The 23,642-nt window shown below is 41.7% G+C and overlaps 2 protein-coding genes, 1 long non-coding RNA gene and 1 other non-coding gene across 4 annotated transcripts in view; 2 read left to right on the top strand and 2 right to left on the bottom strand.

The window, feature by feature from the left end:
- LOC125988227 (putative methyltransferase NSUN7) overlaps positions 1-14,279 on the bottom strand; it is a 31,583-nt gene extending 17,304 nt beyond the window's left edge. Inside the window, exons 1-3 of the mRNA XM_049753137.2 lie at positions 14,146-14,279; positions 13,111-13,462; positions 4,229-4,287 (exon numbers count right to left, since the gene is read on the bottom strand). Of these exons, the coding sequence (XP_049609094.1) occupies positions 4,229-4,287; positions 13,111-13,462 (411 nt within the window). The 5' untranslated portion in view covers positions 14,146-14,279. The remainder of the gene's footprint in view (positions 1-4,228; positions 4,288-13,110; positions 13,463-14,145) is intronic.
- LOC137840727 (uncharacterized) lies at positions 8,817-18,432 on the top strand. The gene is made up of 2 exons (XR_011087669.1): positions 8,817-8,926; positions 18,085-18,432. It is a non-coding gene; the product is annotated as an uncharacterized lncRNA (long non-coding RNA).
- On the top strand, positions 14,954-15,025 carry trnam-cau (transfer RNA methionine (anticodon CAU)). The gene has a single exon. It is a non-coding gene; the product is annotated as a tRNA-Met (tRNA).
- On the bottom strand, positions 15,839-21,063 carry LOC125987472 (neuronal acetylcholine receptor subunit alpha-9-II). The gene is made up of 6 exons (XM_049751902.2): positions 21,003-21,063; positions 20,709-20,854; positions 18,971-19,125; positions 18,069-18,249; positions 17,643-17,994; positions 15,839-17,362 (listed from the first exon to the last, which is right to left on the bottom strand). The coding sequence occupies exons 1-6, from the start codon at positions 21,040-21,042 to the stop codon at positions 16,578-16,580; spliced, it is 1,659 nt and encodes a 552-aa protein (XP_049607859.2). The 5' UTR covers positions 21,043-21,063; the 3' UTR covers positions 15,839-16,577.
- Between the last annotated feature and the right edge of the window lie 2,579 nt (positions 21,064-23,642).

The following is a 23,642-nucleotide window of genomic DNA, read 5'->3' as shown; positions in this document are numbered from 1 at the left end:
ATCCGGACAGACCCATATAATATATTGTTGTATGTTTGCTTCTTAACTAGACCATCATCAAAATTCATGACATCCCCATCATCCAACACATCTTGTCTATGTTGCCCTTTTCTGGTTCACTGCACATCTGCCTGTGTTTTATTACTAGCTAAGTTTTCAGAACAGAACAACCCTTCATCTTCGCCAGGCATCTTTTATGAGCGGTGCAAAAAGTAACTTCATGACAATCTCCTCCAGGGTATACGTCTTTTAGCGATGGGTTTGGCTACTAGCGGCTGGATGTTTTTATGTGTGTGCTGGGACTTCAAAAACACCAGGGAAAAAAAGCTCAACGCATTACTTTTAGTGTTGGCTCGTGAGTGAACGATTCGGTCAAAGGAACGATTTGTTTTTTCAGTGAACGAGAGTGAACGAATCACTTCCTAAAGCGATTCGTTCTTTTTCAGTTCATATGACTTCAACCAGTAGGTGTCGGTGATGCGCATTGAAGCTGGTGCCACCTCGCCGTAAAACAAAACGAAGAAGACAATGACGTAAATTCCCGTTTACAAACGAGTCGTGAATAGCATTTCTCGTTCACCAACTGAACGGATCTGTGAGTGAACGAGTCAGTGAGTGAGTGATCTGCATTTCCAGTTCATCGCGAGAACGGATCAGTGAGGGAACGAATCCTGACTTTCCCGTTTGCGAACGAGTTAACGGGTGAACTGCCTTCCCGTGCATCAACGGATCAGTCCGTGAACGTGTTGCGTCTCCTGGCGTGAACTATGTAAGCCAGAATGTAGATTTACGATTTGCCAAGGAAAGAAAGAAGCACTCAATGAAACACCATTTCTTTTATGCACGTTTTGTCCAAGCTAACGGCTAACTTTATTGCATAAGGGATGCGCCGTTATGCAACAACGGGGAGATTATGCTTCTCTTTGGGTAATCTTGATTTTATAACACTTATAGTAGTTTTTAAATAACGTGTATGCATATATACGCCTAAATATTGTTATCCAATATATCTACTGCACTTTCATATTAGATTGCTGGTTTGAAATTTACTTTTATTATTTTTAAATAAACATTTATGTTAAAACTTGTCTGGTGTTTTATTCCTTGTTTTTATATTCGCCAATTAAAACAAAAATCTGACATTTGGTTAACTGCTTTATATGACAATATGTGTTTTACGTTGTTATATGAGTTGGTGTCCCCCAAAATAACAAATGTCGGCATAACGTTTTTTTTTTTCCAACCTTTTATTCAAACACAAACACATTCGGTATAATAACACCATCAACTACAATCCAACAAATACAAAATTAAAACATCAATGTCGGCATAACGTGTGTCGGCTGGCATAGCAGCAACGCTCTGTCACTCACTCGTGAGTCTTTGCGAACGAACCTAAAAATGGCGGTGTACCTAATAGAGTGTCCGAATGACGTCAAAGATCAAACAGCCAATCAGAAAGTGGGGGTGAGGGCGGGTGTGGCACTTTTCACTTTCAGTTAAGCTTTGACCATGATTTTTCCCTAATGAAGTGGCCTGTGATTAGGTACACCTGAAAATGGCGGTGTACCTAATGGAGTGTCTGACTGACGTCACAGATCAAACAGCCAATCAGGAGGTGGGGGTGAGGGCGGGTGTGGCACTTTTCACTTTCACTTAAGCTTTTTCCCTAATGAAGTGGCCTGTGATTAGGTACACTTCATGGACACTTCAATAGGTACACTACACGAGGTAAAAATAAATAAATAAGAAAGTGTAGCGAACGATTCGGCGAACGATTCTTTTGAACAAATCTATTGAGTGAACCGATCCTAAAGATTCAGTTCATTTAACTGGAATGCACATCACTAGTACAAAAGAGTGTAGACGGGCCTGGGCTGCAAGTTCCGTATAGCCGACTGGTTTGTAATACGCGCTCTTGCTCGGTAAGAGCTTGGTTCGATCCCAGGTGTGAGCATATACATAGATGCGCTTTTAGAATTGGCACCTTGCTTGGTATGCATATGCTAACAAATTTATTTATGTGTAAATACATATGGTGGCCCCACCCCCACCGGAGCATACCAATGGATCACGCCCACTACCTAGGGGGCAGGATGGGGTTAGGGTTGGAACGCGGCCCCTCGAGGACTGGAGGTCAACATTCCTGGTTTAAGTGAAAAGTGCCACACCCGCCCTCACCCCCACTTTCTGATTGGCTGTTTGATCGGTGACGTCACTTCGACACTCCATTAGGTACACCGCCATTTTCAAGTGTACCTAATAACAGGCCAATTTATTAGGGAAATATCATGGTCAAAGGTCACAGGTGTCAAGCTTTAGTCCTCGGGGCCGCATTCCAATATGTTCTCCAAGATTCCCTCGTTAAGTGCACCTGCGTGAAAAGTTTTAGCTCTGCAGAACGTGAAAATGACTAAAATCTTTTCACGCAGGTGTGTTTAACGAGGGAAACTTGGAAAACATATTGGAACGCGGCCCCTCGAGGACTGGAGGTCGACACCCCTGGTTTAAGTGAAAAGTGCCGCACCCGCCCTCACCCCCACTTTGTGATTGGCTGGTTGATCTTGACGTCACACGGACACTCCATTAGGTACACCACCATTTTCAGGTGTACCTAATAACTTTATGCATTTTTTGTATGTGTCAAGAATGTGTATTTGACTACTTGTTATTTATTTTGGGGGACATCAACACATATGACCCAACGTAAAACACATACATGTTGTCATATAAAGCAGTTAACCAAATGTCAGATTTTTTTTTTCATGCCCATAAAAAAATAAAAACAAGGAATAAAACACCAGACAAGTTTTAACAGGTTTTAATGTTTATTAAAATAATAATAATAATAATACAAGTACATTTCAAACCAGCAATCTAATGTGAAATTGCAGTAGATATATTGGATAACAATATTTAGGCGTACATATGCATACACGTTATTTAAAAACTACTATAAGTGTTATAAAATCTAGATTACCCAAAGAGAAGCATAATCTCCCCGTTGTTGCATAACGGCGCATCCCTTATGCAATAAAGTTAGCCGTTAGCTTGGACAAAACGTGCATAAAAGAAGTGGTGTTTCAGTGAGTGCTTCTTTCTTTCCTTGGCAAATCGTAAATCTACATTCTATCTTACATAGTTCACGCCAGGAGACGCAACACATTCACTGGCTGATCCGTTGATGCACGGGAAGGCAGTTCACCCGTTAACTCGTTCGCGAACGGGAAAGTCAGGATTCGTTCCCTCACTGATCCGTTCTCGCGATGAACAGGAAATGCAAATGACTCACTCACTGACTCGTTCACTCCCAGATCCGTTCAGTTGGTGAACGGGAAATGCAATTCACGACTTGTTCGTGACCGGGAAGTTACCTCATTTTCTTCTTCGTTTTGTTTTACGGCGAGGTGGCACCAGCTTCAATGCGCATCACCGACACCTACTGGTTGAAGTCATATGAACTGAACAAAGAACGAATCACTTTAAATACCCAATACATATGAGAGAAATTTGATTTCATCACGGCATTAATATTAATAGTTAAGCTCAAAAAGGCGATGCGTCACTTTCCATGCAGATTGGTACATTCAGGCAACATGTGCAGTCGCTTACCTTGAAACTAAGTAAAAAATGAAAAAAATATCATTTCTAGGATCAGGTTGAAATTCAATGAAGACACACAATTTATATAATATTTAAGACTCTAACTTGGTTTCCTCTTTGTGAAGCATTTGAGATTCAGGACTTTTTTATGTCCGTTATGTAAATAAATGAATTGTGTCTGAACTCTTCTTTCCAAAATCTCAGCCTCTTAGCCCAAATATGGCATTGCCTTGAGGGAGTGTATGTCATTTTCAAATAATGTGAAAGAGCATACTCAGTCAAGACAGACAGAGGACATAAAAGACTCATGCTCCTTTGTGGGTGGATAAGAGGAGCACATGAACGCAATACATCAATATCACTGTAAGTGATTAGAGGCTGGAGATCAGAACAAAGATTGTGTGCAGGTGAGGTGAACAGCAGGACATGAATATAGGAGAGAGCTGTGTAAAGCCTTGGTTGAGAGTGAGATTGTGAAATTACGAATGCTACACACAAGGGAAAAATAGGCCAAACTAGAAAACCGGTTGGTTTTTCATAGTGAAATAAAAGGTCATATTTGTTTGTGCTTAGTGCGCTACACTCCATCTGTGTGCAAAAGTTGTCACTGGAAAAGGTCACTTACTATTGGGTGAGAGATGAAAGCGCCACCGTCAGTTATGACATCCTCGAGTAGTTCTTGATCTGTGAAAAAAAAAAAGTGCACCAATTTTTAAATGCAGTTAACTTTAGTGGATTATAATAAATGTGATGCAATAATGTAGTAGACCCAAGTGTTATCAAAAATTAAATATTGTAAGCCGCCGTATAATTGTGCACAGTTTGAATATTTACATTGTACGTGCTTACATGAAAAAAATATTGAAACTGTATTAAAATAATGATTAGATTAAAATGTATTGTCCATGAAAGTTTAATAAACAACCAGCTAGTAGTAGAGTGTCCGCCCTGAGACTGGAAGGTTGTGGGTTCAAACCCCGGCCGGGTCATACCAAAGACTATAAAAATGGGACCCATTGCCTCCCTGCTTGGCACTCAGCATTAATGGTTGGAATTGGGGGGTTAGATCACCAAATGATTCCCGAGCGCGGCACCGCTGCTGCTCGCTGCTCCCCTCTCCCCCAGGGGATGGATCAAAATCACATGGGGATGGGTTAAATGCAGAGGACAAATTTCACCACACCCAGATGTGTGTGTGACGATGATCATTGGGGACTTTAAATCTTTGAAAACAGACACATTTAAAAAATTCATGTTTAAGACATTTTAGCATGCACAATAAGAGCATTTTATTCAGTGATTCTTTCATATTGTACAAGTAGAGTGAGCCCACTAACCCCTCGTGACCTTACTTCAAGAATCAAAGCATTATAATGTAGCCTATCACCAAACATCGATCTCAGTGTACGTCCATTCCTTAAATATCAATTGACAGTAATCATGATTATCTAATGTTTTATGAAAATCAAAGTTCATCATATGAATAATAATGCACTGCATGTAATCTTCTTTTAGATGAGTAGAAGACTTTCTAAGGCATTTTCTAATGAATAATGAAGTGTCATGCTGCAAGGTCTGAATAAAATGATGAAAAATAAAACACTGGTGGTATCTAACCCCTCCGTGAGTCGTCACCTTACCGTGGTGGAGGGGTTTGCGTGCCCCTTTGATCCTAGGAGCCATGTTGTCGGGGGCATCATGCCCCTGGTAGGGTCACCCATGGCAAACGGGTCCTAGGTGAGGGGCCAGAGAAAAGCGCGGCTCACAGAAGCCCCTTATGATGAGTAAAATAAATGGACTTCGTTTTCCCTCGCCCAGACGCGGGTCACCGGGGCCCCCTTGTGGAGCCAGGCCTGGAGGTGGGGCTCGAAGGCGAGCGTCTGGTGGCCGGGCCTTTGCCCATGGGGCCCGGCCGGGCACAGCCTGAAACGGAAACGTGCGTCCCCCTTCCCATGGGCTCACCACCTGTGGGAGGGGCCAAAGGGGTCGGGTGCAGTGTGAGCTGGACGGCGGCCAAAGGCAGGGACCTTGGCGATCTGATCCCCGGCTGTAGAAGCTGGCTCTTGGGACATGGAATGTCACCTCTCTGGCTGGAAAGGAGCCCGAGCTGGTGTGCGAGGCAGAAAAATTCAGACTAGATATAGTCGGACTAGCCTCCATGCACAGTTTGGGTTCCAGTACAAGCCCTCTCGAGAGGGGCTGGACTCTCTTCCACTCTGGAGTTGACTCATGAGTCGGTGGGGAGAATACTTTGAAGACCTCCTCAATTCCACCTACACGCCTTCCATTGAGGAAGCAGGGCCTGGAGACTCTGAGGCGGATTCTCCAATCTCTGGGGTCGAAGTCACTGAGGTAGTTAAAAAACTCCTCGGTGGCAAGGCCCCGGGGGTGGATGAGATCCGCCCGGAGTTCTTAAAGGCTCTGGATGTTGTGGGGCTGTCATGGCTGACACGCCTCTACAACATTGCGTGGACATCGGGGACAGTACCTCTGGATTGGCAGACTGGGGTGGTGGTTCCCCTCTTTAAGAAGGGGGACCGGATGGTGTGTTCCAATTACAGGCGAATCACACTCCTCAGACTCCCCGGTAAGGTCTATTCAGGGGTGCTGGAGAGGAGGGTCCGTCGGGAGGTCGAACCTCGGATTCAGAAGGAGCAGTGTGGCTTTCGTCCTGGCCGTGGAACAGTGGACCAGCTCTACACCCTCGGCAGGATCCTCGAGGGTGCATGGGAGTTCACCTAACCAGTCCACATGTGTTTTGTGGACTTGGAGAAGGCGTTCGACCGTGTCCCTCGGGAGGTTCTGTGGAGGGTGCTTCGGGAGTACGGGGTGCCGAGCCAACTGATAAGGGCGGTTCGGTCCCTGTATCACCGATGCCAGAGTCTGGTCCGCATTTCCGGCAGTAAGTCGGATTTGTTCCCAGTGAGGGTTGGACTCCGCCAAGGCTGCCCTTTGTCACCGATTCTGTTCATAATTTTTATGGACAGAATTTCTAGGCGCAGCCGAGGCGTTGAGGGGGTCCGGTTTGGGGACCTCAGCATCGCGTCTCTGCTTTTTGCAGATGATGTGGTGCTGTTGGCTTCTTCAGGCCGTGATCTCCAGCTCTCGCTGGAACGCAGCCGAGTGTGAAGCGGTCGGGATGAGGGTCAGCACCTCCAAATCCGAGTCCATGGTCCTCGATCGGAAAAGGGTGGAATGCCCTCTCCGGATCGGGGATGAGATCCTGCCCCAAGTGGAGGAGTTCAAGTATCTTGGAGTCTTGATCGACAGGCGGATCGGTGCAGCGTCGGCAGTAATGCGGACCCTGTACCGGTCCGTTGTGGTGAAGAGAGAGCTGAGCCAAAAGGCAAAGCTCTCAATTTACCGGTCGATTTACGCTCCTACCCTCACCTATAGTCACGAGCTATGGGTCGTGACCGAAAGAACGAGATCCCGGATACAAGCGGCCGAAATGAGTTTTCTCCGCAGGATGTCCGGGCTCACCCTCAGAGATAGGGTGAGAAGCTCGGTCATCCGGGAGAGACTCGGAGTAGAGTCGCTACTCCTCCACGTTGAGAGGAGCCAGATGAGGTGGCTCGGGCATCTTATCAGGATGCCTCCTGGACGCCTCCCTGGGGAGGTGTTCCGGGCCTGTCCCACCGGTAGGAGACCCCTGGACGACCCAGGACGCGCTGGAGAGACTATGTCTCTCAGCTGGCCTGGGAACGCATTGGGATCCCCCGGGATGAGCTGGATGAAGTGGCTGGGGAGAGGGAAGTCTGGGAGTTCCTCCTAAAGCTGCTGCCCCCGCGACCCGACCCCGGATAAGCGGAAGAAGATGGATGGATGGTATCTAATGTTTTATGTAATCTTTAATCTAACTATCATAATTGTAAAATTCACTGTTTAACTACAAGGTGAAGAATGCATCAATACTCAACATTTGGAAGAAATGCACACTATACAAAATATTTTTTGTAATTGATTAGATTACATGTTGACACGACAGGTGATCAATGCAGCCACTTTCAGTATGCAGGAATGCAAGGATGAGGAATTTGTTTATTGTCATGTTGTTCGTGTCTGTGATTTTCCAGCAATATTAAGTATCTCAAAGTCTTGTTATTAATGCTAAATAAATCTTGGTTGTTTTCTCTTCAGACTGAGATAGACAAAAGTCACATTATCATCTTGCGAAATATGATAACAGATGAATGGCAGACTCTAAGACAGTATGTCTACAAAAGGAGTGGCAAAAGAACAAGTGCAATGCAGGCTCCTGAAGACAAATTCTCAAAATTCCCTAATTTAATTAGTAAACACAATTCAATTAGACTAGGCTTCATTTCCTGTGATTAAACACTTATTTGGATCTTAATTAGACTTAATCGGATTCTTCATTCGCCTCATTTATTTCCATTTATTGATTTGTTTTTCATTTGTGGTGGGTTGCTTTGAAAAATCACACACCCTGATGGTAAAATTAAAGTTCTTCAAAACACATTAATGATACTGCATAGCAGAGTTTAATCAGCAAACATACTACTCATTAGTTCGAAGACTTTATTTTTATAATCTTTGGATTAAAATATAATAGGTTGTTGATTGTCTTTGGGCAGAGAGTGTACTAATGTAACATACATTTGACATCAATTACATGCATGTCACATGCAGACACAGCAAACAATTTATTCTATTAAGTGTGGGTGGAAAATGCAATGGGATGTATATTCAAACATCTCAATAAAAACCACTAGTCTTTGTGTAAAGTTATTATTAATTCATTATTTACACAAAATCAACCCAAAATAGAGTAAAACAGCAGTTTTAAAACTTTTTGCATCAAGGACCATAATAAACACCATCAATAAAATACACTAGCATAGTTGACCTAAGTGTTCATTAAAAACATAACAGAGGTTTTTTACTCCTAAAATTTATATTTAATGTTTAGTTTGAACATCAACACTGTGCTTAAAGTGGAGCCCCCCCCAAAAAAAATTCACTTACTTTTTTAATTTTTTTTTAGAAAAGTCAATATAACATCATTGTAACTGTAATGGTGTAATGATCTGAGAAAACTCACTAAATATATAACTAATAAACCTAAACCACACGTGAGGAAGGCTAATCAATCAGCGATAGAAGATATGACCAACAAGGTGTTAATTATTTACATCATGAACTTTGCTAAAACATGGCGGAATATCAACCTCCGTTAAATTCACATCCTTCATTGGTTAACAACTGCGCAAGAGATAAGCAAAAAGTAGCAAAGTGAAGAGGCCTTGGGCAATTGAGGATTCAGAAGACACACCGAGTAAGCAACATTTCTGCTCCACAGGTGAGTTTATTGCTTATTTTTGATTTGCAATAAAACTAACTCGCGCAACATGGTGTTTTGGTAACACTTCATTACGATGATGTCAACCTACCAACATAACAGCCATAACTAAATGTATTTGTTTACAGTGCTAAATATAGATTAGTACTGCTTCACATCTCTTAAGGTGTGAGTGAGTACGTGTACCACACTTTGATAATCATTGGAATAGAGGCTACTATTTGAAAAAATATGATACTCCTAAAACAGTTTTATGAGGAAGGTTTATACGATAACTAAATCACTGCTCTGTATTAAATATTATATATATGGCCAACAAATAAAAGCACCTCCTGCCCCTAATGGAAGTCGCCATTGGGGAGACATTGCAATTTACAGCAGTAAGCATTACCGCACAGATGAGCTTGTGGGATATAACCAATAAATGCACATTGATGCGATGGGGAGTCATCATGCTTGGGGGTGAGGGGTGGAGGGGAAACATGCTGTTATCACACAAGAGGTTGAGGGAAAATACAAACCAAAAAAAACATTCATCTTTTAATCATTTACAAGTGAAAGATTTGCACATTCTTCTCTGGCTGGAGAAGTTTGCATGGACCGCCAACTTGTGACAGATGTGCTCAAACTAAATCTCTACATCTGGCTACTCTCCACGTCGTTACACCTGACTGCACATGAAGAGCAAGCGAAAAAAGCAACCTGCAATAAATTACCCATTATTATCTCCACTTCTAAAGTGCAACTCCATCCATTCATTATTTGTACCGCTTGTCCCCACGGGAGTCACGGGCATGCTGGAGCCTATCCCAGTGGTCATCGGGCAGCAGGCACCCTGAACCAGTTGCCAGCCAGACTTGCTAACCAGTGGGCTACAGTGCCACCGCTGGTTTTACACTTTTTAGAGAACTCAATCTGTGCTACTGAATGTTTGCTGAGGCATACTATGTGGCACCCGTTACGCTGGTTGTGGTCAAGGACACACAAAAAATTCTCTTTTCTCTGCATGCTCTAAATCCAGCCAGACACAAAGTAGTCTAAAGAGCGTCTCCAGTCGCAATACGGCAGCCGCAGTCATGTGACAGTCCTGAGCAGAAATACGCAGAGGGGTGGAAGAAATGAATAGAATGAAGCTAGTGAGGAAAGAAGTGGGAGAGTAATGGCAAAAGACAAGGTCACCTACATTCCTACACATGAATGAGATGGCTAATAGACCCTAGATACTTTCCATTTTCAGTTCAGAGTATAGTTCTGAATCAATTTGACCCTCATAATACTTGTCTGTATCAAATTATAAGATACAGATCTTTAAAAAATGTATAGTCAGCCTCACATTCATCAATCCTTCAATTCATCTCTGAGAAGAGACAAAGTTTATTTTTTGCTACATTGCAGGTATTTGTTCTTGCAGGTGCAAGCCTTTTGCCTGGTTCAAGGGACCCTCTAACCACTACATGACTTCTCTTCCTTATGCTTAGTATGTATGATCAATCTTTTTGCAGTTTTACTCTTTCCAGATACACCTAAGACCACTTAAAGTCCCGCAGGTGAGTGTTTCTGTGGGAACCTATGCAAACATGGTGGAAACAGTTTGAGGATATGTTTCAAATCCCCCCATGAACACCATCCCAACTGTCCCATCAAAATACACATATATATACATGACTTGTACCTTTTTGACTGCCTCAAGATTACCCCAGGTAATCGTTGATACAAGCGGTACAAGACGGTTAATAGGAATGCTTGGCTGTTAACAGTTGTCAAATCGAGCACAAAACTGTCACCTATCGACCGTACAGTCTCAGTGACAGATTCTTCTAAATCAGAGATTACTGGGCTCCTTTTTTCTTTGGAGCAGATAAGACATCTAATTACAGATCAATACCTGAGCTCATTGGCATTTTATTATTTTGCTGAAGAAGCGTTTTTTTTGTTGTTGTTTTTTTTTTACTCCAAGTTAAGAACTATGCCCAGCTCATTTTTTTTTTAAATCAACCACAATAAAGCCAAGCAATCAATGATTAATGCATTGATAGAAGCACTGAGAATGCTGGCCATTACACGTGAAAAAAGTTGAAACTAGTTCACACAGAGTACTTTCTACAAGATTGTGATTGAGAGTGTCTTTTTAAAAGAAATAACAATTGCTCATCCACTTCATCTCTTCCATACCCTGAAAAAAAATCCATGAATGCAGTGTCAGTTTCTGGTATGTGCGATAAATGCGGCCACACAGGGTGCTATCAAGAAAATGTCAATATTAATTGCGTTTTTTGTAATTTGCTGTAAAATGTAAATCATTAAATGGGGGTGGTCGAGCATAAGGTGTTTTCAACAAATAAACAAAGTGAGAGTTAATCAATATCAAGGAAGTATTACATCTTTGTTATTTGAAGAGCTCTGTATATGTGGGACCAATTTGAAGTACTGTGCTTTGTTGGTAGAAAGTGACTGGGAATGAAAGTGGAGCATTCAAGAGCATCAAGAGAATTGCTTTCAAGCTATTTTCAACACTTTAAAATTGTGCTTGAGAAAAAACAATGGACAACAAGGGGACAGACCAGTAGAATAGCGCCTGCAAAATCCATCGGTCTCTGCAGCCCCCTTGCGTTGATGAATTCGAATCAAAATTCGAATACAATTCGGTTTCATTCTTGCTCCAGAAAAGCAATGGTAAGCATAGTACTCTACCCTCTTTTGACTAGTGCTGGTACATACATTATACCAGTACCACGTCCTCGTTGTGTCGGCACACTTGTGTCAGAACAGAAAATGGTCATCTCAATAATGGAAGCACCGAATTATCAAAAATCTAAGATGAAGACAAACTAGTCCAAACACTCTGTTGTTTAATTGAAGAGCTGTGCCTCTTCATATTAGTCCACACGGTGTACCTATGTCAATCAAATGGCTCCATATTTAAGAATGAGTTGATGAATGATGCAGGTTTGCAATCTCTCATGGCTTGTACCTGATTTACAAGGAAGCCTCATTCCAGTACAAACCATTTGGAAAATCCTCCTGGGTGTATCACTGGATGCACAATTAATCAAATTGGCTTCAAATCCTTGCGCTCTCACTGTATCCAGGTCATAGTATACATGCATTCTAAAAGAGAAGAGAGAAAAGTGGCTCCTCCTCACTACAGTATATCTTGTCTATGTTTGTTTCATAGAACTCATTACAGTTTACAAATGAGCCTATTTTCATTTCCATAAATGTTTCATGAGCAAAACGAGAAGAACGGTGTACTACCAACATACTGCACAAATATATTAAGCTTATGAATAAGATATAGTGATTAAATACAAAATACTTTTGAGATCTTTAGTCTGTTCTTACATCATTCATTGCTGGTTGGTAGTCTGACGATAGATGCTCAGCTATAATCTGCATTAATGGATATCCTGGTTCAGTGGATGGATAGCAAAATGGAACCAAATCATTCATGGCTCCGAGGGTGTTCCCGAGACCCGCATGACCTCTCCATCTACTACAAACACTTTAATCGATTCCAGCCCCCCTCTCTGCCTCACCTTACCGTCTTTATCGCCATAGCGATTACACACCAGTGTGACTTGGGCCAGCAAGACCCCACCCTCTGCAGATAACACACCATGAGACAAATTGATCTGAAATGTCTGATGGAAATTCCCCCTGGTGATTAGAGCATTTTCCCCTCCTTCTTGTTGTCTACCCGTTTAGCTGCATACAATTAATTCTACTTGTCAAATTGATATCCCCACACACGCTTTGGGTAATTCAAAGACAACATGTAATAAAAATCAATATTATTTTTTACTTTCTCAGTCAAAAGTGCACGTGTAGGTAGCTTCCCTTTATTAGACAGTGTTGATTACATGCTACAATGAAACCCCTGATATTTGTGGGGAATAGGAGCAGAGAGCATAGTGAAGAATATGTCAATGTTTGATGTCCCTCTAAAAGGGTTTATAATTGCCAACCATCCATAGATGCCATAAGACTACATTTGTCCAAATGAAGATCCTCAACTCAGTCCAACATAGTTGCTTGGCACCAACATCACACAAGATGGTGAATATTCCTTTTCTATTTGTCATCCTTTTTTATTCTAGTCTGTATGAAAAAGTCAGTAAGGTTTTGTTGATGCGTACTCAAATGTGCATTTATAAGCAAAGCAACTCTTGGTAATAGTCACTTACATCTCAGTGTATTGAAGGCCAGTTCATAAGCAGGACGTAGCATCTCATCTTTGACTTGTGGCAAAGGAAGCCCCCTCCCTTCGCCATACTTCACTAGCTGGTGGCATGCAGGCTTCTCATGGTGGCTGTTTTGGAAGATGACTGATGCCAGCAGGTAAACACTGTCCGGGAAAGCAGATTGACTTTGGCTGGTATTTAGAAGGTTCAGGTGGGACTGAGATTCACCAATGTGAGGCTTTGGCACACCAGCATGTTGGGAAACAGGATTCTTTGTTTCCCATTTGAGAGCGATATGAAACCTTGCTCTGTTGACTTTTGTCATGATGGTCTCTTTTTGTGTTTGCTCAGACATCTGAAATCACAACAGAACAGTGTTTCCCTTTATTGAGCCAAAGCACGTATTTTACATACATATGATATAATAATGATAAATACATAGGCCTATGTCTTGAGGAAGTGAATTTAATTGTTCTGACTGGACTAAACGCCACTGACATACATATGTAGGTAATCTATTGAAATGAATACACTTAGAGACTCAAAGATGGTTTCTATTTAAAGCGAATATTTAAAGGATAATTGATCAAATAGATCATAGACTGATGACTACTCATAAGTTTTAGACAAACAACGAAGAAATAAAGTTAGAAACGAATTATTATAATTGCGACTAATGTACTCAACAGCATCAAAAACATACGTATCTGTGAAATGATTACACGAATTTGTTTCCCTTGTTCACTACAGTGAAACCAAATAAAGTGACGACTACCCCTGAAATTTACTATAACCTCCGTTTCCTCGCACTCCGTTTCTACCGTCGTTGTCAGAATATATGAAATCCGTAAAAGTAAAGGAAAGTTTGCCTTTCCTAAATTGACGCGCAACAGTCTCCATGGAAACCAACAGCTGAAAGTCGCGTCGCATCGGGGCAAGAATGAATATTGAATCAGTGCATTCGCACTTTTATGAAGGACGCTGCAGCTTGTTAGCGGTTACCACGCATATCGAAATAAATGAGAAGTAATGGCAAACCTTAATCGAATACAGCCGATGGTGTCCACAAGGTTTTTCCAAACTTCTGGGGAGGAACAACCGGATCAGGAATCAGGGTCGCAGCTAGGTTATTTGGGGCCCATGTGACGCTGTGGGCTCAGGCGCGCCCTTTTAAACATCCTGCACTGCACTACTTGCTTACTTATTTTCTGTCAGCTAGTAGCTATATGTAGTACAAATGTGTAACCAAAACTTCTAGAACATATTTTGTATACTCGTAGTATGGGTGTCTGGTGTTTTGCAGCAAAAATCTAGAATATAAAAGTTTTCAAATATATGTAAGAATTTGGATCGATTGATCTTGTTGTCTTGGCAAACAAGTACTGATCTATCTATCTATCTATCTATCTATCTATCTATCTATCTATCTATCTATCTATCTATCTATCTATCTATCTATCTATCTATCTATCTATCTATCTATCTATCTATCTATCTATCTATCTATCTATCTATCTATCTATCTATCTATCTATCTATCTATCTATCTATCTATCTATCTATCTATCTATCTATCTATCTATCTATCTATCTATCTATCTATCTATCGAAAAGGGATATTCTATTACGCCACAGTACTAGAGTGATTCCGAATACCCGAAATGAAGAGATTATGTGGTTTATACTGATGCATCACTGTTGTCAGACGCAGCTTCAAACTCAATGCCCTCGGGTACTCGAGCCACCAGCAGAATGACACTGTACATGGCGTTGTAACGCCCTCTGCTGGTCAACAAAAAAGACTGTATGTAGATTTACATCATATTTACTAACAAATTCACAGCAGAGCAGAGTGGCGCAGCGGAAGCGTGCTGGGCCCATAACCCAGAGGTCGATGGATCGAAACCATCCTCTGCTATTTATTTAATATGTTATGGTCACCAAATTGGTTTTTGGATTGGCGTTTGCATCCAGCCTGACTGCCAATTGTAAAACAAGAATTAACTAGCAACTCTTTGTTTTTGTCAGTCATCCTGGCCAATGAGGGTGCTGTATAAATAAAATGAATCCCCCTCAAAATGAGATGATTCATCACCAAAGGAGGATATCCATTAAAGCACTAAACAAACAATAGAAATGAACTAATTACTTAATTTATCATTTTTAACACTGCTTAACCTGTTCAGGGTCGTCCGGGTTGCTGGACCCATATCCCAGCTGACATCGGACGAAAGGCAGACTACCCGGAACTAATTGCCAGACAGTCGCTGGGCACATATGGATGGATGGATGGATGGATGGATGGATGGATGGATGGATGGATGGATGGATGGATGGATGGATGGATGGATGGATGGATGGATGGATGGATGGATGGATGGATGGATGGATGGATGGATGGATGGATGGATGGATGGATGGATGGATGGATGGATGGATGGATGGATGGATGGATGGATGGATTTTTTGGGTTTATTTGTTTTTGTACACAGAGTAAAGCAGCATGTGATTTTTTAAAATATTCAATTAATTTTGTATTGTTTTATTTATCATTATTGATGCTAATACTGTTATAATAATAAATGCTATTATAAGCAAATATGTCGAACAAATCAATTCAAATACCCATTTTATGATACATAACTTGCATTTATATACAGTAACTTAGTCCAGGTTGCCAAAGTCATTTTAAGTGGATTGGAGCATGGAAAAATGTTATTTGGTGCTGCTGAGGAATATCTGCGAATTTTTTTAGGAACAGACTGTTCATCATAAAGATGTACAGAATGCATGAAACTCCTTTCTAATCATAACCACCCAACATGCCCAACATTGTATTTGTACTAATTTTAACATTCACGCTATTTTGGCGGACGGGGTGTCAGACTTTGTTGCATAATTAATGCTGAGTATTACCTTACATTCTCCAGTGCCCAGGCTGTGCTACAAACAAAGCATGCTCATAAACAATTCACTGGGTGATGTTGAAAAGAGGAGGAGGGGTTCAGCTAATCCTAAGTGTGTAGTTGGACTGTTTTTTGAGAGGCATGGGCATCTCTGATTTCACTGTGGTGAATGCAGGTGAACAGCAGATCCTTGTATGTGTATTCAAAGGTTGGGGAAGTGCTGTAGCGGTAAATCCAAGTTGTGCATGACAAGGAGTCAGGCAGCACTTTCAACAGTCAACAATCAGGTACATGTTTGAGTAGTTAGAAGGTGTGCAGACAGTTTGGACAGAACAAAGTTTTTAATATTGAGCTTTAAGTTCAAGATCTGGTTTTAAATGCATCATTAAGTGTAGTACAACAGACCCATGTGATTTTTTTTTTAAATCTTCTAAAAGCTCTTCAAGTAATTGCAGAGTTTTGCTATTTGTGGTAGGGCTCTCAGATGTCGTGACCCAGATCACTGTACGGTTATTATTAAAACTAGAAGAACTGAGCAACTTCAAAATAGAGTGGCAGTATTGGTCACGGGGCTTTTCCAATGACAAGGATGCTCATAAGAAAGACCATGATGAAGAAGATCCACATGAAGAACCTGTCCATCACTTTAGCAATCTTCTTCCACTCGGCTCCCTTGGCGCATGTGGCCCTCTGCTCTCGGAAACAATTTGCAATGTACTCTACGTTACGCACCAACTTAGCGTCCCCACTTGGGGTGCCGTTGCTATGACGACAAAACACACAGGGACCAAATGTTACCGTAGGGCCTTGAACTGGTGTTTTTTTGTCTTCAGGGCAGCAGGGTGGATTTTTGTCACCCTGGCAACATGGAACCTTTTGATCATCTTTAGAGTCCCTTGCCGAAATCTTGCTATTCGAGCATTCGTACTTCCCAAGTGGAAAGGTCGAAAAGAGGCTCCTCTCTGCCCTGGTGATGTGGTGCTGAGTTTTTATTTTAGGATGTTCTTGTGGTGTCGGGGTCTGAGGCTTGGGGTTGTTTTGACCCAGTCGCTTTTCTCGACTACTGTGACATCCCACTTGGCCGTTTGCTCCATTATGCGATGTGAGGCACTGGCGACTGACATCATCCTGAGCCGAGTGAGCCGATGAAAAAGACGAGGATGAGGAGGAGGCGCAGTTCTCGCCCACCTCGTACACACAGAAGATCTTAGACATGTAGTCAATGATGAGGACCTTTGCCCAGTGTGGAACCGGTTTGGCCTCGGGACCGCAAAAGTGGATATTCATGATGAAGATGGTGAGAGCTGTGGAAGCTGTGACCATTGTCATGGTGGCAATGTAGTACTTGCCTAAGTAACACACACAGACGCATACACACACACACACACACACACACACACACACACACACACACACACACACACACGCACACACACATACACAGGTGGTTTTACACAATTTCCCTCGTGATGAAAATGAATTTTGAGTCTCAGTATAAATCTCTTCATCTGTCCGTCCGGCCGTCTGTCTCTCTAACCATCGTTCTCTCAGGCAATAAGTAAGAATGATCATCGAAACAAATCTTGAATCATTATTAAAGGTAAAAACCAAAAATGAGACATCCCTTACCTATAAGAGGCACACTCTCTGAAGGAGGCATACTCTCAGCCACCATGAGCTGAAACACGGTGAGAGCCAGAAGCACTGTTACCCCCAGGGAAACCTTCTCCCCAGAGTCTGCAGGCAGGTAGAATCCAAGAGGAGCCAAAAAGGAGATGAGAAAGCATGGAAGGAGGAGATTGAAGATGTAGAAGGAAGAGCGGCGCTGCAGCAGCACAGTGTAGGTGATGTCCGGGTACGGGTCGGAGCAGCAGCCGTACATGATGACGTTCTTTGTGGCCGGCATGCCGTGGCACTCCCACTCCACATTTTCTACAAAGTCGGACAGGTCCCCGCTGTCCATGCCCATGAAAATGTCCACCTGCAACGTGGGGCAGGGATGAGATGGTTAAAAGGAAGCACATATCCTGCTGATATTTTCATTTCCACTCGTACCTGGTTTCCATTGTAGGTCCAGGATCCAAAGGTCAGGTTACATTCCTGGCTGTCGAAGGGAAAGTATGAGACGTCCACCACGCAGGAGCTCTTGGTGATGGCGGGAGCGTCCCAGGTGATCTCTCCATTGTAGCGCAACTTCACATTGGTGTCCATGGGCCCAGACAAAGCATCATCAGCTCTAGACGAGCGGAGAAAAAGCAGCAAAAAACCTTCAGAACATCTAGTCGCCCATTGTCACCACTTGCTCCTCTTCTGGAAAATTCTACAAAATGTAACACTTTTTGGAGGTTAACATCTTTGTTTCCGACACAAACGGTTAAACTGGAAATCAAAATGGTCATTAAAAATCTTGTTGAGTAAATTCTGTGATTTGTTTCTGAAGACAGCGGTAGCAGTGCCTTGGCATAGGATACGCCTCACAACCAGCAGCTAACATTGGTCAAATATTTTTGAATAAAGCAAAAAGGCTTCAAGTTGTTTTGTGCCATTCTAATCTGGATATTACTGTCAAAACCAAACAAGAAAGATTACAATATCGTGTGATTAAAACAGTTCCACAGCCTCTACTATCTTAATGCTACCATACAAATGAGAGTGAACTAATTCATGATTTTTTTTTAAATAATTTTGATAAATATCTGCTTCAATCATAATCAAAAGATACAAAAATCACATAAACGGCAATTTTTAAGCATTAAATGTCAAGATGAGTGGTAAAAATGATCTCAAAGACTAGTCGGCTAATTAGTTCAATCATGTATGTATATACAGTATCTATTGGACGATTGAAAATCCATACTAGACAGCCATGTGACAGGAAGGACATTGTTTGACAAAAAAGAAAAACAACAACTGCATAGGATCAGAGTCATCAGTGTGTGAGTGACATACGGGCATACTTGTTATAGAGGACGAGGTCAGGTCTCCACACAAGGTTGCTGGGGATGTGGATGATCTCCAATCCGTCGTAGTCTTCCTTATTCCACTTCAGGTAAGCGTCGTGCCACCTCTGTCTTATCCACAGATAGGCGATCAACACCTGGTTTCTCTCATCCTGAAAGCACGAGCAGTGCACAGCACACTTTGAAACACTTTTGCTATCAGTCTTCCCTGATGTGGGTACTTATAGTTGTAGTACAACTATAGTAGCAGTATATAGTATATAGTATAGTATATAGTTTTCAGTCCTCCAGCAACACACACACAAATGCACAAATGCACAAATGCACGCACGCACGCACGCACGCACGCACACACAGACACACACACACACACACACACACACACACGCACACACACACACACACACACACACACGTGGTTGTTCAGTGCAGACTTACCCAGGAGACCTGAACCGGAATCTGATCCAGCTTAGAGCAGGCCTGGTCTGGTACTTAAAGAGCCAGGTTTTTCATTCAACTACATTAAGCCTCTAGGCTTTATAATGGCCGTTTATGTCCACCTGGCTACTTTTTATGGAACCATTTCAGATATGTTAATGTGAGAGTAATAAAACTTCGCAAGGGTATGGATATATGTCTGAATTTTTAAATTTTCAACTTTGGCTCTATAAAGTACTTGTAAAATGAAAAAAAACACGTTCTAAATTTGACACGCAACTAAGAAGGGTGTTGAACAATGCCAAATCTGAATAATCTGGAAAAAAAATAACAACCTTTAATCTTCTGTGAAAAATCAAGCCATTTTCAAATGCAGCATGCGTGTCTGCTGAATGCCCAAAACCACAAGGCTGCTGAAAATTTGACGCTACACCCGATGCTGAAGTTCATCACTTTTTAGCCCTGCCCCAAAAATCAGGAAAACTGAAATGGTAAAGAAACACGTACAATGCATTTAGCAGCAAATCTACGTCTTCACTTTAGAGCAGTGGTTCTTAACCTTGTTGGAGGTACCGAACCCCACTAGTTTCATATGCGCCTTCACCTTAGCGAAAAATTATTTTTTTTTAATTCGAGACATAGATGTTTTTTACTAATGCACAAAATGAGCTGTGCATGAACATCACCTTGTTCAAAGAACAAAACCAACACAATGCATGAACTCGCAACAAATTACATACTGGCAAATCAGAAGCTACACGATAAAACAGGTTTGTTCGGACCTCTTCAGTGGGGGCTCTGTCGAACACCTGAGACCGACTCACCGAACCCCTAGGGTTCGATCAAACCCACTGCTTTAGAGCAATGGTTCTTAACCTTGTTGGGGGTTCACCGAAGCCCTCGTTAGTGGTGCACAAAATGAGCTGTGCATGAACATCACCTTGTTCAACGAACAAAACCAACACAATGCATGAACTCACAAGAAATTACATACTGGCAAATCAGAATTTACATGATAAATCAGGTTTATTCAGACCTCCTCAGTGGAGTCTCTGTCGAACCCCTGAGACCGACTCACCGAAGCCTTAGGGTTTGATCGAACCCAGGTTAAGAACCACTGCTTTAGAGTGTCTTTAAAGGGGAAGTCACCCCCCAGATTTTCTCTATAACAAGTTGCATGTACCCCTACTAGGTTATGCTTTTTAATTAGGTAAAAAAAAAATCTCTTTGGTTATTAAAATGTACGTTATACTTAGATGCTGCAATGATGATAGTGTTTGAAACAGGCAGGACTCACCATATCCTTGATCTGCGAGAGCGTGATCTGTAAAGTGACGTTCAGTGCTCGGTCTGTGTCCTCCACAGGCCGCAGGGAACTAGTATAGTTCTCCATCAAATCATTGAGTAGCTTCTGGGCATAGTGACCCTGAGCTGAATGAACCACTACAGGCACAAAGACGACATCATCTTTAATTAATGTCTTGGACAGATCAACCCCCAACACGCTATAACCAAAAAGAAAAAAACCCTGTAAATTTTAAAGATGCGAGTCTCAAGCAAGAGCAAATCAAATAACTGTTCCAGGTCTTACCCGAAGGTAGAAGCATGGCCAGGCAGATTATTTGGATCATCTTGTCCAGGTGTGATGAAAAATAAAAACTTAAAAATCAACCACAAAAAAAGAAGACGCCTGTGGTTTACATGATTCCTCACGTGAAGATATTCCAACAATGGATGATGATCGATCCCACCTCAGAACCTTGAGTAGGGCCAGAGCTGGCCCAGTGCTCTGCTGGTGGAGGCCGCACAGTCGACACTGACAGTGACACTGGAGCTATCATGTAACTCTATCTAACAGGATGCCCACCAGTAACAACGTGGCCGCGCACGGCTGATTCACCTAGCGGGCATCTTGACAGCATGATGCTGAAAACATGAGCACAGATCAAGTTGTACAGATAAATATGAGGACAATGAAACCAGTCACACATTGGCTAATTGCAGTTTGGTAGTCTGAAGGAATGGGGTCGAAATACAATAAAATACTTGCCTAGCTACAAAAACAGATATGCTCAAACCTCATTGAATAAAGTACATAAGCAGACAAGTATATTCACATATTAAATCAATAAAAGAAACATTTTAAGTATATAATTATACCTACACACCAAATCAATAAAGAAGACATAACTAGACATTTTTGATAAGTGGTAATGAGAAAGGTTTTTATAACTTTATGATCTGATATATATTTCTGAGCACTTTGAAATAACAAATGTTTTTTGATATATTGCCTGAATAGCTTAATGACCCTTAAGGAACTGTTTAATGCATGCCTGATGATTTTCTAAATCACGGACACTGCCAAAGTCGTCTATAAATGTTCAGTACTTAATTGTATGTTATGTTTTGACTAATGCTAGACGCCAGTTTTGGATTACTACTGAACGTTCTGGACAGAGGGAAATATTTTGCCTAACAAAGAAAAGATATGGTTGAAAGCATGATTAAACTAAAAATATGATGACGTAAGCAAGTACATGGAGTATCAAAAGAACAAACAAACAAAAACATGGTAAGTGGTGAGTACAAACTTTGCATCGTCAGGGAACATTAATAAATTGATGATGTCACAGCCAAAAGCTCACATAATTCCGTACAAAATGACAAAATTGAAAGAATGATGAGGTACGACAATGTATGTGCAAGAATGGAGGAGAATGTTTACAGGAAGGTCACTTGGAAATAAAACCAGCAGGTGCCAGAGGGAGACAGCCAAGCCAAAGATGATCGTCAAGGCTGAAAGACGGAAAGGAAAACAACAGCCCCCACACATCGAATCGCCCATAATCAGTACCCCACCCCACGGAACCAGCTCTCACTGAACCAGCACCCACTCCCATGGAATCAAACTCTCCTGCGAACTTGCCCCACCCCAAAGACTCATCACCCATCAAACTCGGCCCACACTGGCATGTGCAACTGAATATAAGCTGACCAAAGAACCTTGAACGTGGCCTTTTTTGAATGGAGACTTTCTTCTCTTGAAGGGCCTAGCGCTGTATTGTACTTTCCTGAAAACAGAGCTTTCTGAACAAGAATTGTGATTGAACTCAACCAACCTGTGTAAGTCTAATATCTGCTTCAGTGTCTTAGCATTTAACCTAAATCTGAAGAAATCAAACGAGCACGCAGTGAGTAAATTGGATAACAGGTGATTGGCAATGGCTTTTGCCGTGAGGCGCAGATAGCGCGCTCCCTAAATTGTGGACAAAATCCAACAAGTCAGCGGCTAAGACCCTGTAACCTTATTATAAGGTTGCTTACTTTAATTAGCTACATCAAAGGGTAGGTGCATTTTAAGTTCATCTTGAATTTAAACCCATGGCAGATATCCCTAATGTTTTGTGAGTAGTAAGTAGTAAGGCCTTATGTGGAATATTACATGACCAATCCAGAAAACAGGTTAACGAACTTATTGTGTGCAATCAAAACCTGCTAGAATATTGTTTTCTTTATTGCTAGCAACACTAGATTGAAATTAACATAAATCTACGATACTGTATACAGAAATACATTGACTATGTGCTTCAAGTCAACTTTTGTAAAACAAAGACATTATACACATTTAATATTTCTACAGGCGCTTTCTCTCTATATCTGGAGGAAGTACTTTAGCAAATGTGAAAGGTGACCCCTATTGTGTTACGGGAAAATAAAAACACACACAATGAACTGCAACAACAATGCATGACAAAGTATGAAAGTTATGCAATAAAACTGTTTTTCCAATTACATCTTTTGAAACACATTGAATTTAAAAGTGTGTGTGAGGGGCCTAACGGTTACGTAATAAAATCGAAATTTTAAAGTTCAGGACCATTGCAACATTTCTCCTGTGAGATAAAACATTCAAATCAGTGTCATTAGTGATCTCTAGTGTTTATTTTAAGGCAGCATAGAAATTGCATTGGTGCTTATTCAATTGTGCAAGTGTAGCTTTCTTGTTAAGAACATACCAGTAGTAGAAATGACAAGAGCTTTTGTCTCATGGGAAGAGTGGAAAGCTGAGTCATTTTCACGAGTACAAATTTTGTTGTCGTTTGAGGTGTTTTGCAGCTAATAAGTGGCTAGGCGCTCTGGTGCTGCTGCTGGGTTTTGAAATAAAGCCAGGGTTTACTGGAGCCGATCTAAGAGGCACAACATGCTAGGAGGGATACCATCTGTTACC

This window comes from Syngnathus scovelli, chromosome 1 (genome assembly GCF_024217435.2).
Source record: "Syngnathus scovelli strain Florida chromosome 1, RoL_Ssco_1.2, whole genome shotgun sequence".
In the NCBI taxonomy this organism is placed as follows: Eukaryota; Metazoa; Chordata; class Actinopteri; order Syngnathiformes; family Syngnathidae; genus Syngnathus; species Syngnathus scovelli.
Note: the sequence above shows the minus strand (reverse complement) of the source record. Positions and strands in the feature narration are given on the sequence as shown.

Coding starts and splice junctions, on each gene's coding strand:
- LOC125987472 (XM_049751902.2), bottom strand. CDS start 21,042: ATGATCCAAATAATCTGCCTGGCCATGCTTCTACCTTCGG. Junction 20,855..21,002: donor GGCCATGCTTCTACCTTCGG/GTAAGACCTGGA, acceptor TTGTGCCTGTAG/TGGTTCATTCAGCTCAGGGT. Junction 17,995..18,068: donor GGACCTACAATGGAAACCAG/GTACGAGTGGAA, acceptor CCCACGTTGCAG/GTGGACATTTTCATGGGCAT.